General features: G+C 41.2%; 1 protein-coding gene across 6 annotated transcripts in view; it reads right to left on the bottom strand.

Moving 5' to 3' along the window:
* Positions 1-17530, bottom strand: part of LOC141999552 (rho-related GTP-binding protein RhoF-like) — a 144015-nt gene that overhangs the window by 113734 nt on the left and 12751 nt on the right. For 2 of the 6 annotated variants that reach the window (XM_074973105.1, XM_074973108.1), the window contains 2 exons: positions 9772-9825; positions 6920-7007 (listed from right to left, as the gene is read on the bottom strand). In XM_074973105.1, the coding sequence (XP_074829206.1) occupies positions 6920-7007; positions 9772-9825 (142 nt within the window). Of the gene's footprint in view, positions 1-6919; positions 7008-8186; positions 8453-9771; positions 9826-17530 lie in introns of those variants that run through there. The other 4 variants (XM_074973107.1, XM_074973111.1, XM_074973106.1 and 1 more) reach the window with 2 other exon arrangements.

Consider the following 17530-nt stretch of genomic DNA (forward strand, 5'->3'; position numbering starts at 1 on the left):
CTGGCCTCTGATTGATACATGGCTAGATTTACCTCGCTGCACCTTCTCTGTGAGTGACTGCAGTGTGACCTAGAGAAATGAGTCCCCTAGATGGGGGAGGAGGCAAATGAGTACAAAACAGATCTGGTCTATTTCTTGTTTTGATCCACTCCATCTATCTTTTACATCTTTGGCTGGCAGCAGACGGTGCAGAAGGACTGCATGCCATCCACATCTCATGGCTGCTCGGCAGAAGATGGTACAGTACGACTGCTAGCCATCATCATCTCTTGCCTGCCCGGCAGAAGATGGTACAGTATGACTGCTAGCAATCCGTATTGCCTGCCTGCTCACCATAAGACGGTTCAATAGGACTGACTGCAGGACTAAAGAGAATGACCTGGTCAAGTCACTCCAAATTTAGTCCCTGCGCCCATGTCTGCCCAGGCGCTCCCAGCCGACGCGGCCAGGAGTACCTCGGACATGACGAGGACGGCTACCAGTCGTACTGTACCGTCTGCTGCCAGAAGGCAATGGGTTGCTGCTACTGTGTAGCAATGCTGTACCGCATCTGCCAGCACCCAGGAGACATAGGGTGACGGTTACCTGAGCGGGCTCCATGCTTGCCGTGGTATGGCGTCTGCATAGGTAACTCAGGAAAAAAGGCGCGAAACGATTGTCTGCCCTTGCTTTCACGGAGGGAGGGAGGGAAGGGGGGCCTGACGATATGTACCCAGAACCACCCGCGACAATGTTTTAGCCCCATCAGGCATTGGGATCTCAACCCAGAATTCCAATGGGCAGCGGAGACTGCGGGAACTGTGGGATAGCTACCCACAGTGCAACGCTCCAGAAGTCGACGCTAGCCTCGGTACTGTGGAAGCACTGCGCCGAGTTAATGCACTTAATGCACTTAGAGCATTTTCTGTGGGGACACACACACTCGAATATATAAAACCGATTTCTAAAAAACCGACTTCTATAAATTCGACCTTATTCCGTACTTCCCTGCCTCACAGGGGTGTTGTGAGGAAAAATGCATTAAAAATTGTGAGAAACTCAGACACTATTGTAACAATGGCCATATAAGTAGCTAAAATAATTTAACTGCGGCTATTGACTAAAGCATCTCTGATGCTCCCCAGGACACCCAGGCACCTCACTACCACCTTCCCTAGGTGTGAGGAAGTGCTGTGGATCAGCTCCTTGAAACCACCAGGCTCTGGCAACATGAGAGCACTGCCTTCCAGGCTTCCGCAGGCCTTGCTCTCTATAGGATCGCGATAGGCACACACCACCCCTTGAAATCTCCAAATGTTCCCTGTAGAGTTCAGCCCTTTTCCCACTGAACACTCACAGAATTACCAAGCCTGCTGTTCCCAAAGAAACAGTACACACCAGCTTGTAAGATTCAGCTCAGGATCATTTTGCTTAACACCACAGCACTTGGATACATTTATAGAGAAAACAAGAATAAGTTTATTACCAAAGAACAGAGTTCAAGTGATAGTGAGTAAGAATAATGGAAACAAATTATATATATATATATATATATATATATATATACACACACACACACTTTCTAGAGACTAAACTTAACTAACAAGTTTATCACTTGTCTAAAGAAGCTTATCTAGCCCAAAGTTCTCTCCAGTTTTTTCAACCAAGCCTGGTGACCCCTCTTTCACCAAGCAAACTCATTGTCCTTCCTAGGCGAAGGATGCCAGGATGTCTTGTTTGTCCCTGAAATATACTAGAGCGAACCATTCATGTGCACGTCAAAATAGGGTCATCCCCCATCCCCAGTCCTTACTTCCTCTGGTTATTTTTCTCCCTTTGAAGTTTTCACAATCCTTCGTTAGCATTTGGTTCAGACCAGTGAGAGGAGCCCCTTAGGAATGATACAACACATAATTTACATGAAAACAGACACCTTGATAAACATATCTTGTCTGACAGAAAACCTGTTTTTCACCACTGCTGGTGACCAGTCCCTACGCACAGCTCTTAAGAACATATTTTTCAGCATACATACGTAACTTCTTACACAACATTCATATGTGTGTTTTGCAATGATACTGATGACCACTGTAATACCGGCTTTTTTCTGAGACTTCACATGACACTCTTTGGTGAACCAGAATGTATATACCAGACCCAGGAGATTCCTGTAGTTCCTATTCACGCCCCTGTGTGTCCCTTGAAAGTTGGCACTAAGAGGTTCCTGGGTCACAGCATCTGAAACAACTGAATAACTTCATTGGCTCTGGACATTATAAAATATATTGGACAAAATTTGCAAAAAAGACCAGTGATTTTGGATGCCCCCCTCGAGATACCTTAACATGCTGAAGATATACAGAGCATCTTCCCTTTGAAAATTAGGCCCCTGAATCATAAAAATGTAGGGCTGAGAAAGACCTTGAGAGGTCATCTTGTCCATTCCCTGGTGCTGAGGCTGGACCTAGAATACCTAGACCATCCCTAACAGGTGTTTGTCCAACCTGTTCTTAAAAACCTCCAGTGAGGAGGATTCCATAACCTCCCTTGTAAGCCTGTTCCAGTGCCTAACTATCCTTATTAGAAAAAACTTTCTAACTGTATCCAACTTAAATCTCCCTTGTTACAGGTTCAGCTGATTACTTCTTGGGCTAATATCATTCTGGATATGGAGAACAATTGATCACTATCCTCTTTTAACAGTCCTTAGCATATTTGAAGACTGCTATCAGGTCCCCCCTCAGCCTTCTTTTCTCAAGACTAAATATCCCCAGTTTTTTTTAACCTTTCCTCATAGGTCAGCTTTTCTAAAACTTTTATTGTTTTTGTTGCTCCCCTCTGGACTCTCTCCAATTTGTCCACATCTTTTCTAAAGTATGGCACCCAGAACTGGACACAGTACTCCAGCTGAGGTCTCACCAATGCTGAGTAGTCGGGACTATTACCTTATAATACTCCTGTTATTACGCCCCACAACAATATTAGCCCTTTTTGCAACTGCATCACATTTTTGACTCATTCAGTTTGTGATCCACTATGACCCCCAAATCCTTTTCAGCAGTATTACTGCCTTGCCGGTTATTCCCCATTTTATAGTTGTGCATGTGATTTTTTTCTTCCAAAGTGTCATACTTTGCATTTGTCTTTACTGAATTTCAGCTTGATGATTTCAGACCTATTCTCCATTTTGTCAAGGTCATTTTGAATTCCAATCCTGTCCTCCAGACTGCTATCAACACCTCCCAGCTTATGTTATCTGCAAATTTTATAAGCATGGTCTCCACTCCATTATCCAAATCAATAATGAAAATATTGAATAGTACTGGACCCAAGACAGACTCCTGCAGGATCCCACTAGATATGCCCCCCCAATATGATGATGAATCATTGATAACTAGTCTTTGAATAGGGTCTTTCAACCAGATTTGCACCCACCTTACAGTAATTTCATCTAGACCACATTTCCCTAGTTTGCTCATGATAATGTCATGTGGGACTTTATTATTAATTATTAATTATTATTAGTAGTAGTACTATTTGTAATATGGTAGTGCCTAGGGGCCCCAGTCATAGACCAGGACCCTATAGTGATAGGTGCAATAATGTGTCTCATGATGGGTACTCAAAAATTGAGGCATCAAAAATCATTAGACACTTTTGGAAATGTAGGCCATTATGTTAATGGAAACAGAGTCACCTAGTCAGATGGCGGCATGACTTACTCTTTAAAAAAAATTAAAAACAAAACCCCAATATTTCAGTTAATCAGAAATTTATTAATAAACTGCAGCCAATATAATGTGCTTTCAAGACAGTTACTTTTATGACAAAACTGGTCTCTATTAGGCTGTAGCACACACTAGGGCTTTTCTCTAAACCAATGGGAATGCCGTAATTCAATAATGCTACCATACGTAACTGCCACATTAGTGCATCAACATGCATCTGACAAAGTGATTTAATATACCTAAGTCTCATGATAAAAATAAAGTCATTGTAATGGAACATTGATCCTGTAACAACATCTCGTGTCCTGAAAATGAATACCTCAGCATTTATGTAGCAGAAGGACAAACCCCATCCTTTGATAGTGTTCTGTTCCAGTTAAATGCTCTCTTAAGCCCACTGCACCATTAAGATTTACAAGAAAGAACACATAATTCTTGGCCCTAATCCTGCAACCAAAGTCGTCAATGGGAGTTTAGCCCATTGGAGCAGGTTTGGACCTTAGAAGACGTACTCATATTATAAACTTTTACTCTGAGTAAACTACCAACTTCAGAAAAAGATGAGTTTAAGAGGACCTATTCTTTACAGCGTGAACCCAGTCCAACACTGAGATCTGCTAGCGTGGACTCAAACCACCTAAAAAGGTCCCATTGACTTTAATGGGACTCCATATTGGGATACGGATCCACACAAGCAGATCCCAGTAGAGGATTGGGACCTATGATTGAAACTGTGCTAGCAACAATCATAGTTTTAACCACAGTGTATTGTGGGCATCGCCACATAGTCCATAAGAAACTGGACAAGACAAGTGGTGGGAAGCACATCACTGAGTCATTTAAAATTAGACTTGACAAAGCACTAGAAAACTGTCTAATAGATAAAACCCTGCACTGACAGAGGCCAGTCAATATGACCCAGCAAGTTTACAAAAAATAAGTGACACAGTATTTGCACCCCAAAATTCTACATTAACAAGTTCCAGCTATTGGTTATGCATCGTAGATTTCACACCATTCTTTCCTGAACTTAACCCCCCCGCCAAAATAATTTATGGTAGGATCTAGATTATCTGCATCACTGGATTCAAGAGTAAGTGTTTAAAAAAAAAAATAGGGAGACATATTGGCAATTTATTAGGAAATTTTGGGTAATCAAGAGTCTACTGTACTGGACAAAAGGTTCACCACAAAGATCACTTAATATAAAAAATAGTGCTGAAAGATGATACTCTGATGTCCTACAATGGATTTAAAAAGCCAACTTTTTTTTTATATAAAAATTTAAAAATGGATTAATCGGCCAAATTCAGCTCTAAGTTAAACTGATGTAAATTTGGAGTAACTGCACTGCCGTCATAGATTTATAGATTCCACAACTAGAAGGGACACTGGTTCACATAGGCTAACTTCAAGTATAATACAGGCCATAGAACTTCCCCAAAATAATTCCTAAAGCATACCTTTTAGAAAAACATCCAATCCTGATTTAAAAATTGTCAGCGGTGGTGAACCTACTACAACCTTTGGTAAATTGTTCCAGTGGTTAATTACTCTCACCTTTAAAAACGTATGCCTTATTTCCACTCTGAATTTGTCTAGATTCAACTTCCAGCCAGTATCATGTTATACAGTTCTTTGCTAGATTAAAGAGCCCATTATTAAGTATTTGTTGCCCATATAGATACTTATAGACCGTAACCAGGTCACCCCTTAACCTTCTCTTTGTTAAACTAAATAGATTGAGCTCCTTGAGACTATCAATATAAGGCATGTTTTCTAATCTTTTAATCATTTTTGTGGCTCTTCTCTGAACCGTCTCCAATTTATCAACATCCTTCTTGAATTGTGGACACCAGGACACAGTATTCCAGCAGCGGATGCACCAGCACCAAATACAGAGGTAAAATAACCTCTCTAGTACTACTTGAGATTCACCTGTTTATGCACACCAGAACTGCATTAGCTCTTTTGGCCACAGGGTCATATTTTGGACACATTGGACATATTTTGGACACATTGGAAGCTTGTGGTCAGTAGATTATTTCCCATGACACCCAAATCTTTTTCAGAGTCACTGCTTCCCAGGATAGAGTCTCCCATCATGTAAGCGTGGCCTGCATTCTTTGTTCCTAGATGTAAACGTTTACATTTAGCTATATTAAAACAGATATTGTTTGCTTGCGCCCAGTTTACCAAGCAATCCAGATCACTCTAAATCAGTGACCTGTCCTCTTCATTATTTACCAAATAGAATTGCTCCTGGTTCAAACTGGTGTAACACAGCAGAATTTGACACAGTGTATCTTAATTTTAGGGTTCTCTTTTGGAACACAGTTGGACAATTGAGAGTCACTGCTATAAAAACTATAATGAACAAAGTTGAACACAAATCATTCCATTCATTCCTGGGAAGAAACCATAAAAACTGTCAATGTTCTAACATACATTTAGCATTGTGGGCTTTCTATTTGGAACGCTAACAGGCTTTTTAAAAATCCTTTTTACTGTTTCGATCACACATGGTGGGAGATTAAAGTATTTTCTTGGTTGATTACATTACATTTTGCTTCTGGGCACTTGATTTTTAATACCTTCAAGATATGCATGCTATTTGGTGACTTTCTTAATAGTCTTCACTATTAAGAACAAACCCATGACTAAAACTGTAAATTCATTAGGACTAGTGACGTTCTTCTCACTGGCAGTCACATAGGCATGACTAAATTGATAATAGAAGTTGTTTTATTCTTTAAGGGTTCTGTGTGTTTTGACCTCTTTTAGTTTTAACTCTAACATAACCTATAAAAATACGTTAACAGAAAACAAAAAGAAAATATGCTTGGTTTTACAATCTTTCCAAGATCAGCCTGCTGTATATCCAAAAGAGCGCAAGAACAATCTAGTTTGGTGAATCTTTAGTATTTTGCTGGTAAAAGGAGTCACATAAATAACATCCCCTCAAATGTCTGAAATATTAAAGAATAGTTGATATATCAAATAAAAAAGCATAATCAACTAAATCATTTCTGTCGTACAAAACTTGATCTGCTGTATTGCTATTAATACCACAAAAAACTTTCAGCTGGCTTTCTACTTGCCTAAGGCTAGTCTTCCTGTGTAATCCATTACCAGATGCTGCAGGAAAATTGGCTGTGCTGGTTTACTTATTTATTTTTCAAATACGCAAGATTTTGTTTAAAGTGATTTACCTGCAGTGTCATACAAATTCAGAATTACTTCTTTATTGCCAACGGTAATACTGGTGGTATACTTCTCAAATACAGAAGGTGCATATTTCTGTCAAAAAAAGGAAATACAATTCTAGTTAAATGATAATAATACTATTTTGCAGTTCAGTAATCCCTTCCCTCCAGGGATCTCAAAGCACTTTATAAGCATGAATGAATTAAGCCTTACAGGAACTCTGGTAGACAGATATTATCCCCATTTTACTGATGGGGAAAGTGAAGCAGACAGGTTAAAATGACTTGTCCACTTTCACATGGCAAAGAGCAAAGGGTTCAGAAACAGCACTGAGATCTCCTGGAGGTTATGTTCCCATATATTTGGTGTATGTACTCTAACAAGTTTTAATTCTCTGAAATACCATTATACAAAGAGAAAGGAATGATTCGGCTGTTACAGGTTTCAAGCTTTATTTGAACCTTACCACCAATATTCTAGGTACAGCTCTGTTTTCTGAGCCAGATATCTGGTATTCTCCCTCCTCACCCTTTTGTGTTATCAGAAAGCCCCAACCAAATCTTCACATTACAGGTTTCAATACAGAGACTTCTCTGAAAATAAGGCTGGTTACAAATGCTTGGAGGAAAAATCATTCTTGAACTTTAAAAAAACCGAAGGCACAAAAGTGACTGCAAGAGAAGTGTCTCAACCCCAACTCTCAAATTTACTAAGAGGAGCTCAGCCACCGCCTGGCAGTTACTTCTCTCAGGGCAGGTACAAACCAGTCGCCTGCACATCCTGCCGCGACTTGGTTTAGCGATGAGTTTAACAGCCTCCAGAAAGCCCCCACCCCCCTTCCTGGAAACCCCCTTCACCCCAACCCAAACCTTCCCAGCCTGGCGTGAGTGACAGCAGCAAGCACCTCTCTGCCTTGCCCAGCGCGGAGCCCAGCGTGGCCCGGCGCCTGCTGTCGCTCTGGCCAGCGAGAAACTTCTTTGAGGACGTGAATTTCCCCCCATCTCTCTGGGCTCCGGGCAAGAGCTCAGCAAATGAGCCCGGGGGGGCCCGGCTGCTCAGGGGAGGGCTAGTCGCGTCCCCTTTGGGGCAATCCCGGGGGGGGGGAGGCGGGCAGAGCTCCCCTTGTCGCGGGGTGCAGCGGGGGGGGGGGCTCCTGGAGATGCCGGCGGGCTGCCCCCTGCTGGGGCGGGAGGGCTGTTCCCCCACGGGGCTGACAGGCTGGGGCTCCTCAGGGAGGGGCAGGATGGGGGGGGGTCAGGCCCCGGCACGCACCTCCGGGAAGGCGCCCTTCGCGTACACCATGAGCAGAGACGTTTTCCCGCAGCCTCCATCCCCCACGATCACGATCTTCAGCTCCTTCTTCCCGGAGGGGGCGGGCGGGCTCTCGCTCGCCTTGGGGGCCCCGGGCCCCCCGCCGGGGACGGACCCGTTCGGCACCGCCATGTGCGGCGGGGTGGGGGTGGACCCGCCTCTAGAGCAGCGGCAGCCCCGCGGGAGCCCGCGACATCCCTGTCAGCGCGGCTCCCTCTGCGGCCGGGGGTCGCGGCGCCGGGCGGAGGTGGGCGGGGAAGGGGCCGAGCAGCCCAGCTCCGGCTGCGCCGGGGATTGGCTGAGGGGAACGCGCTCGGCTCGAGCCGCCGGCACCAGCCGCCCCGGCTCCGCTCCCTGGTGGTGCCCCGCACACGCAGACGCGGACCCCGCCCCGAGGTGGCGCCATTGCCCCTCGGCCCGGCTCCCCCTCCGCCTCACACGCCCCATCGGCGGACTTCGCTACGGAAGCCTTCAGGGCAGACACCGACAGCCCCCCTCACACCCACCCAGGGGCCCCGTGGGCACCGACACCCCCCCCCCACACACACATCCAGGGGCCCTAGGAAACTGAGACACCCCCACACACACACACACACACATCCAGGGGCCCTAGGAAACTCAACCCCCCCCCACAGGGGCCCTAGGGAACTGAGACATCCCCCTACACCCAGGGGCCCTAGGGAACTGAGACACCACGCCCCTATACACACAGGGGCTCCTGGGCACTGAGACCCCTCTACATACCCAGGGGCCCTAGGAAACCGAGACACCCCCCCACACACACACACCCACACACACACCCAGGGGCCCTAGGAAACTAAGACACCCCCCACACACACACATCCAGGGGCCCTAGGGAACTGAGACACCAGGCCCCTATACACACAGGGGTGGTCCCATGGGCACTGAGACCCCTTACACACACAGGAAGGTGCATTAAGTCACCGCCCGCCCCCCCTTTCCCCCCCCGTTAGGACTTCTATCTGGAAACCTTCATGCAGACCCCTCACATTGCCATGAGATCAACTCCATTTATACAGGTTTCAGAGTAGCAGCAGTGTTAGTCTGTATCCACAAAAAGAAAAGGAGTACTTGTGGCACCTTAGAGACTAACAAATTTATTTGAGCATAAGCTTTCGTGAGCTACGGCTCACTTCATCGGATGCTTGTGCTCAAATAAATTTGTTAGTCTCTAAGGTGCCACACGTACTCCTTTTCTTTTTGCCCATTTATACAGGAACTTCCAGCGCAAGACAGCCTTGTACATAGGTACTTCTTACACCCAGAAGCCCCTGGTGAATTGAAAAGACCCCTGTCAGATATCCATCCCTTTACAGGAGCTTTACTGCACTGTTCCTAAGCCCTGCCCTCCCCGTAACTGTTCTGGCATCCTCACCTTTTCTCAAGAGCCTTTCCTTGGGCTTTAAACATGTATTTTATTTATTTAAAGTCTCTGGCAGCTGCAGGAAACACTTGTTGGAGGAGCAACATGGTTTTTACTCTCTCCAGAAATAAAAGCAGCCAAAAATGTTTATATCTGACTCACCAGGTACTCCTCTTCAGGGTGCGAGTGACGCAGTATCACAGGTGAAAAGAATAGCTGTTAGGACAATGAAGGTAATGTACTGAGTCAAGTTAATCCTCAATGAAACTCCAGATTACTTCAGTATTTCACCAGAGATTCATGTGGCTCACTTAATTAATTTCTAATGCATCTATCACCATGGTACTTAGGTGTCCTAGTCTTAAATTACGAAACGTCAACTGTGTTCAGACAATATTGTGTTATTGGTACAATATTAACCTTAGTATCATCAAATTCAGCTCTAATATTGTGTTTATTTCAGTTACATATTCCAAACCCTCTAAATGTTTATGCACAGACTTAATTTTACATACATTTGTTTAAAGGTAAGAATCAAAGGGGTAAGATGACAAATGTGGCTCTGATCTTGCATTTCACTGGAGTTACACTGCATTTACAATGTGGTAATTGAGATCAAAATTGCACCCCATTCTCTGTAGGGACTAAGTCATATAGCTAGCACAAATGAACCACTTGCTCCCTCTTCAGTGAAGAGTGTCTCAACTCCTTCTCCCATTTAGTATGCAAATTTAAATTCCTTGGGAAATTTGGCTCACCCCTAAAACTTTCTGAAATATTACTTGTGTAAGGGGTAACCATCCACCAAAGGAACTGTTGAATTTATCGTTCCCCAATTTTACTTGGGTTTTTTAAAATTACAGTTCACATGGGGTCTGACATTTCTTCCTGCATAGTTGTGTCACTAGATGGCCTTCGAGACTGCATGCAAAAACCACTTTCACTATCAGTGAATTGTCTCATGCCCGTGGAGTCAGTGATGTTTCAAGGAAGACACTGGTTTATATACAGAGAACTGAATAGAAAAAGGAGGTGATATTACGGGAGGGGGGGCATATAAGTACCCAGGTAGGAGCTGTAAAATCAAATTTTAAAGACAATAGGCATCCGAGTTCACTCCTATTTGATGTTAACGTTTCATTTTGGAGAAAATGTAACAAGAGCATTTAGAGTATATACATCTGTCAAAAGATAATACAAAACCTTATGAACATTTCAGACTTAAACATACTTTTAAGGTCTGATCCTGCAAGATGGTAAGAGACTCAACTTGTAAGGACTTCAGTTGAGGGCATTCAGCACTGCCCAGGAATGGCTCAGCACTTTGCTGGATCAGGCCCTTATACCCATCTCAAAATCAATAGATATAGTTATAATAGTTATAACCCATAAGTATGTTTCTTCATGTCCCTTGAATGAATTACTGTAATTTGTAGAGTTTTAATTCAATAACTAATTCAAGGTAGGATTTGATTGTTTACAAAAAACATGTCTAAACTTCCTCTTTATACTTTGTGTTAGGGGAAGCATTTTAGATTCAGGACTCAAATAAATACAAGAGAGCAATTTAGTCTATTCTAAACATCATATAGATAGATATAGTATTTTAAAGTAATAGATAGTCAACCTGACATTTGAAAAATGGAATAGTTCAATATTTTGGTTACCTTCATTTTTTTAAGTTAACGTTTGTACAATGTTTTGCACATATAAAGTAGTATACAAATACTAAGTATTTTTCCTAGTTGTGATAAATGCACACACCTGTATTATGAGTCTGATTCTGAGTGGAAGTTTTGCCATTAGCTTCAGTGGAAGCAGGGCCTGGCCCTTTATTAACAAATTGCAAATATGATTTTTTAAACCTCAAAGTGTTCATCCCATTTATTTATTTATTTATTGCAGATATAACAAGTCTAGCACCAGTACATTACAGCTTAACTCATATCCACTACAGACTGTGAAGCACTAAGAATATAAAGACTTGCAGTGACTCTGGCAAAATCAAGAATCTGCTGATAGTGGTATGTGAATGTTTTGTCTATATTGCATTTTTGTTACCACCAATATCGGTTACCAAATTAAATGTGCACTGCTCACCACTTTATTAATTGATACTTGAGGTTTATGTTTGCCACAAAATACAAATGAAATAGACTGTACATTAAATTGGGGTCCTGTTTACACTGGAGGCAAAATGCTAGATATAGCCATGTTTAAAAATTAATATTAGAAGAGGGGTTCTTTAACCAAGGTGGACAAAGATTTTTGGCCTGGTAACGGTGTCATAAAATTATGCCATAGTCTACTTAGTGGAGGGGAACTGTCTATTGAGATTTGGTTATCACGAGAAAAAGAAAAAAACATTGTCCACACTTCCAAGGAAACCATGCTGGAACCTATCAACAAGAATCTTGACATATGACTTAGTTTTGATCCTTATTTGGCCAGCGTTCTCCCTCTGAAGAATTCCTTACTTCTCCCCCATCTCCATTTACCACACTTCCCTTCTAATTCATTGGTTAGCTGCTAGTATGTAAACATTTTAAAAACTTATATTAAGATTTCAGATAGCATGTTGGTGGGTACTCTATAAAAGAACTTAGATGGGTGTTTTTGGAACAGTAAATATGTTAACACACAAAGCATTCCCTTTAATAAATACTGCTTTTCTATTTGTAGGAACTTTGAAAGCTATGTTAATGCTTAAAGTTCCCAGCCATTTAAAGCTGTACCTCTGTAGATGTACATTAATTAATAAGTAGGACTTACAATATGATTTCTAAGGGAAAGTCTGTCTCTTTAACTAACAAGCAAGGTAGCGTGCTTGTCTTTTACATAATTTATGGTAAGATGTAACAGTCAACAAATGCCATCTGCTGTACAGTCATCAGTTTATACTTTAATCAAAGCGAGAAGACAACAAACACTTAAGTTTTATTTCTAGAATAAACCTTTAAAACTTATTATTGAAAATATTGAATAGTTTTTCTTTGGTGAGCACATATAATTTTAGGCCCCAAAATACTTATGCATATTCTTAAAGATAAGAACAAGTAGTCCAATTGAAGTCAATAGAATGACTCAGATGCTTAAAGTGAAACATGTACATAAGTCTTTGAAAACTCAGGACATTATTTCTTTTTTCAAAATATTCCAATTATATTTGTAACCCTTCTGCCCATCAGAGTTGGCAGCAACAAGGGCTGGGTTCAGTATCTAGGGGTTCCATTCCAATAACACAATGCAAAACCAGCTCGAGCCCCCACCCAGTGACCTGGGACAAATATGTACCACCCCCCCTGGGCACCTCCAAGAGGCAATACTTCCCCTCTGGCAAGCACAGAGTCTGAGTGTAGCAAAAAGCCTTTTAATAACAGAGAGAAACAATATGGCATTATGTTGGGGAAACACCACCAACAGGATTCATAACACAACCCATGAGCAAAAAACCCACCCCAAGCAAATTGGGGCGTGTCCTTTCCCTTTGGTTCTTGAGTCCATCAACCCAAAATTACCCAAAGTCCCACAACCCAAAAATCTCTGTCCCTGGTCAGGGCGGCCCCAGAGTTCAAAAGTTTATCTGCAGAGTTTTACCTCCCAACCTGGGTGGAGATGGGGGAGAGGGGCTAAGGGGCACCTTACGTGGTCCAAAGCTGATTGTCCCACCTCTCCATGGGGCTCTGCTCTGCCAGCCGTACCACAAACTGCTCTGCTCCACAATATATCTTCAGGCTCCCCCACCACTTAACACAACTCAGTGATTTCAGCTCTTAGTAAGTTTAGCTCTTTTGTGATTTCAGCTTGTAGTAGGGGAGCCTCAGTGCTGCTGCACCATTAGCCCAAAGTGAATTCAGCTCAGTAGCCTGTAACTAGACTCCTCATGGAATCAAAATTAGCTCTGATATTCCATAGTGGAGAGAGGAGGAAGTGTAATTAGCACGTAAGGCCCTCACCAGGGGGCCCATTCCACCAAGTATTAATACCTGTTCCCAGCCTCTCTCCCTTCACTGGGTTTTGGAACCCATGACCCATGCCTAGCGAGTGCTGCTTAGTTGATGGCGAGTCCCTCCATCATAACAAAAGGCCAAGTACAGTTCCACTGTCCTTGATTCACATAATCAGGATAACAACAATTTATTCCTGCCCCAATAACAGAGAAACTGGGGCTCCTACAGCAGCCAAAGTGACCATCTAGGCAGGGTGGGTGTGCCTATGCAAATGAGATAAGCCCCTGAAGTTCTTTTCCACAACCCACCATGACTCGCCACCAAATGTCAGGGTAGAGCTCATCCTGACTCTGCTTACATATTATTATTTGTATTACTATAGTGGCTAGAGATCCCGTTGAAGTAGGGAATGTACATACAGAGTATGAGACAATCTCTGCCTTGAAGAGCTTACAATCTTAAATAGACAAGACAAAAGGAATATAACATACAGGCAGAACAAGAAATGTGATGGTTTTCAAATAACATGTTAGTTCCGAAGTGTTGGCTGGTTGGTGGTTTCTGGGTGGGGTTTTACTAGGAGGAATTAGCTAAACAAAAACCCAAAGGAAGGAAGAGGAGACATTAGAGGTAGTGGAGGGGAGATAGAGCAAAGCAAATAGAAAGAACACTGAGGAAGGAGGCAGGGGAAGTTGGAGCACACAGCCAATCAGCACAGGGGAGAGACTGTCCAGAGTAAAAACTGAGAAGAGAGAGTGTGATGACATCATCAGCATCTGCATGTTCCAAAGCTCCCAGTTGCAACTCCTTTTGCTTTAGGTCCAGGTTGAGCTGGAACTGGAGAAGTAGCTCCAGATGGGTCTCATCTCCCCATCCTCCCCACCAGGCAGCTGCTGTACCTGCTGCAACTGTTTTTGTGTCTGCACTTATGCTACTCATAATTATTTATTTGTATTTCAGTAGTTTCTAGAAATTCCAACAGAGATCAGGCCCCCATTCTCTTAGGTACACACACATCCTAAGAGATAGTCCCTCCCCCAAAGAGCTTACAGGCTAACCTGACAAGACAGACAAAGGGTGTAAGAAGAAATAGAGGCAGAGAGACAGTGGGCCTCTCACAGCATGTAAATGGAAGAAACAGAACCTAGGTGTCCTGGTCACTGGACTATGTTGCCTCTCATTTTAAAAGTCAATCAGTTAAGCAGACATTACTACACAGCAATCCACCTGAATTATTTTGTTTTTCTTGGAAAGAAAAATCAGCATTTTTTTTTTTTGTAGGTAGATAATGTGAAATGAAAACAATGGCAGAAGATAGAGAAATTTTGTATATTGACATTCTAATTGGGGAGGGGATGCTGGGATTGCACTTAAAAATTCTGTTATAATTAATATAAAAAGGCAATAAGGAGTAGATTTTTGCTTTAAGAAGATATTTGGTTCTGTGCATTGGGATACAGAACCTTTCACCTATGGGTTGCCAGTTCAAATCTATCCCAGACTGGTAGCTACTGAGAGTAGTTATATAATCTTGGGTACCTAATGAGAGATGAGTTTGGTGGTCTTAGAGCAGTATTCAGTGATTGCTTGTCCTCATTACAATTAGCACTAATTGACAGTTTCAGCATAGGACAGGAATTGAAGGGGCATAAAGATTGAACTCCTCTGCCCCCTAGAGGTAGTGAAAGCACATCATGGTAAGGTTGAAGCAAATGATTAGGAAGACCCTGTGAGGAAATTTGTAATGCCAGTGCCAAGGATATTTTTTTACCACGGGTCAATAAGAGAACTCAGTGGTCAAGAGCTGTCAATCCCATACTTTTCACCAGTACGGAAGTCACTAAAAAAATTAAAATACATCAACAAAAAAAACCTACTAGTTATTAGTATTAAGTTTCAAAAAATAAAAAGCTACAGAAGTGATTGCAGTTTTCTTCCTCTTTTTTTTTTTTTTAATTCAAAGTTTGCAGGTCTGATTTGTCAGACACTGCATTTTGCTGTTGTATGAAAGACCTTGTGCTTTCAAACACTGAGCTAGCAGGGCTTGCCTAAATTCAGAGGGTAAATACACTTTTAAAGGGGAGGATTGATGTTAATAAGTGATTTAAAAATCAGATCAGTAAACAGGAAACTTTGATTTAAAATAACTGAATTTAATCTTATTTTGCATCTGTACTTTTTATTTTTCTAAATAAAAAACCCCTTTCATTGGTTAGTATAATAATTAAAACACATTTGATAGCCTATGCACCAAATTTGGTGGGTTGTTTGTTTTGTTTTTTTTTTCTAACAAGGACAGCACTATATCTATACATATGTACGTAAGTAATTATGTAGCATAATATACACTTCTTCAGATTCTTAATTTTTACTTTATATTAGAGAATGGTAAATGATTCATTTCTTATTAGATAATTTTTTACTTTCTATTTGTATCAAGCTGCATTTGGACAGAAATAGAAATTTGATTAAAACATACAAAAACGGCATTTTAAAAATGTTTTTATTAAACAAAACTACCTTAAATGTGTTGGATTATATCAAGAAAAAAAGTAAGTTTATCAAAACATGTTTAATAAATCAATTTTAAATGCAAAACAATGGAAGAATGAACAGTAAATAGTGAACTGATGGATTGTTTACTGTCACCATGGATATGTATCTAAAGATCCAGGTAAGTGCCTAGTGAGATTTTCAGAAGTTTAGTGCTTAACTCTCTCTCTCCACCTGCTAGTTAAACTGAAAAGAAAAGTAATTACGGCAAAATATTTTCTGGGCAAAAGAAACTGAAATAACTTACATTTGGAAAAATGTAAATAGCAGCATTCTCTCCATCGTAAAGACTGAAAGTAATACTTAATGCGATACATGATATTGTGACATTTATAAAGCTTGAGTTGATCTCAAAAGTTCAAGATGTTTCCCCCTAATTCTATATATAATTTAAAAAGTAACATCCTAAAATTCAAAGAGGGGTCATTGATGCAGATTATTTTTAAAATTTTATTTTAATAGATTACAGTAAATTTAGACCTTAACATACGTTGTCAATTTCAAATTTAAGTTTAAGCAGGTTTATATTTAAAAATAAAAATACATTTAAATGAAAACAAATTTAAATAAAAAAATATGTATTTGTATCCACTTTACTCTGAAGGCCTAGGACGGAGAATTTAGGTTGAAATTAACATGAGCAACCTGCAGATCCCACACCCTGCAGCACTTGAAATTCATCTTATAAATGTTGCAGGTATCAAGCCAAGGCAGAGGAAACTGGAAGCATTCTATCCCAGAAATTAGATGCCAAATAGTGATTTTTTTTTAATATTGAGGCACAACTTTTTAATAATGTGATTAAAATATATTTTAGAGCATGGTGTGTGATACTATCACACACAGAAACATATAATTCCCATACATGTCAATACCCTGTGATGTGATGCACTCAGGCATAGTCCTGTCTCAGTGCAGAACCCCATTGAAATCTGATAGTTCAACAGTAATGAAATCTGGTGCTAAAAAAGTAAACAGAAATTTAGTAAGCTGTCACAAGACTCTTTTCAACCAGTCCTGAGGCAGAATTTTCTTCTTCTGTGTAACAAGATTCTAAAAACATATAGTTTGACTCATATAATCTTACAATTAAAAAAAAAAAAATCTGATCCAGTAAATAGCTCAACTTGTTTTAATTTGAATTGCTAATTTAATCCTGAAGCCCCTGCCTCAGGACTACAATTTTCGCTTTACAGATTTTTGCATTGTCTTAAAAAAAAAATCTAATCATGGAATATATTAATATCGTGCTACACTGATGACTCAGTAATTAAGCAACACTTAAGAACTTAACAGTTCCTTAATGTTTCCCTCAAATCCTGTACTTCAAGAGAAATGACAAGTTGATATGCTTTCTGCCAATGAGTGGCAAAGCAAACTAGTTTCTGTATTACCACATGGAATGTTCTCTCATCAAG

The sequence above is a fragment of the Natator depressus genome, chromosome 15 (assembly GCF_965152275.1).
Source record: "Natator depressus isolate rNatDep1 chromosome 15, rNatDep2.hap1, whole genome shotgun sequence".
NCBI classification, from domain to species: Eukaryota; Metazoa; Chordata; order Testudines; family Cheloniidae; genus Natator; species Natator depressus.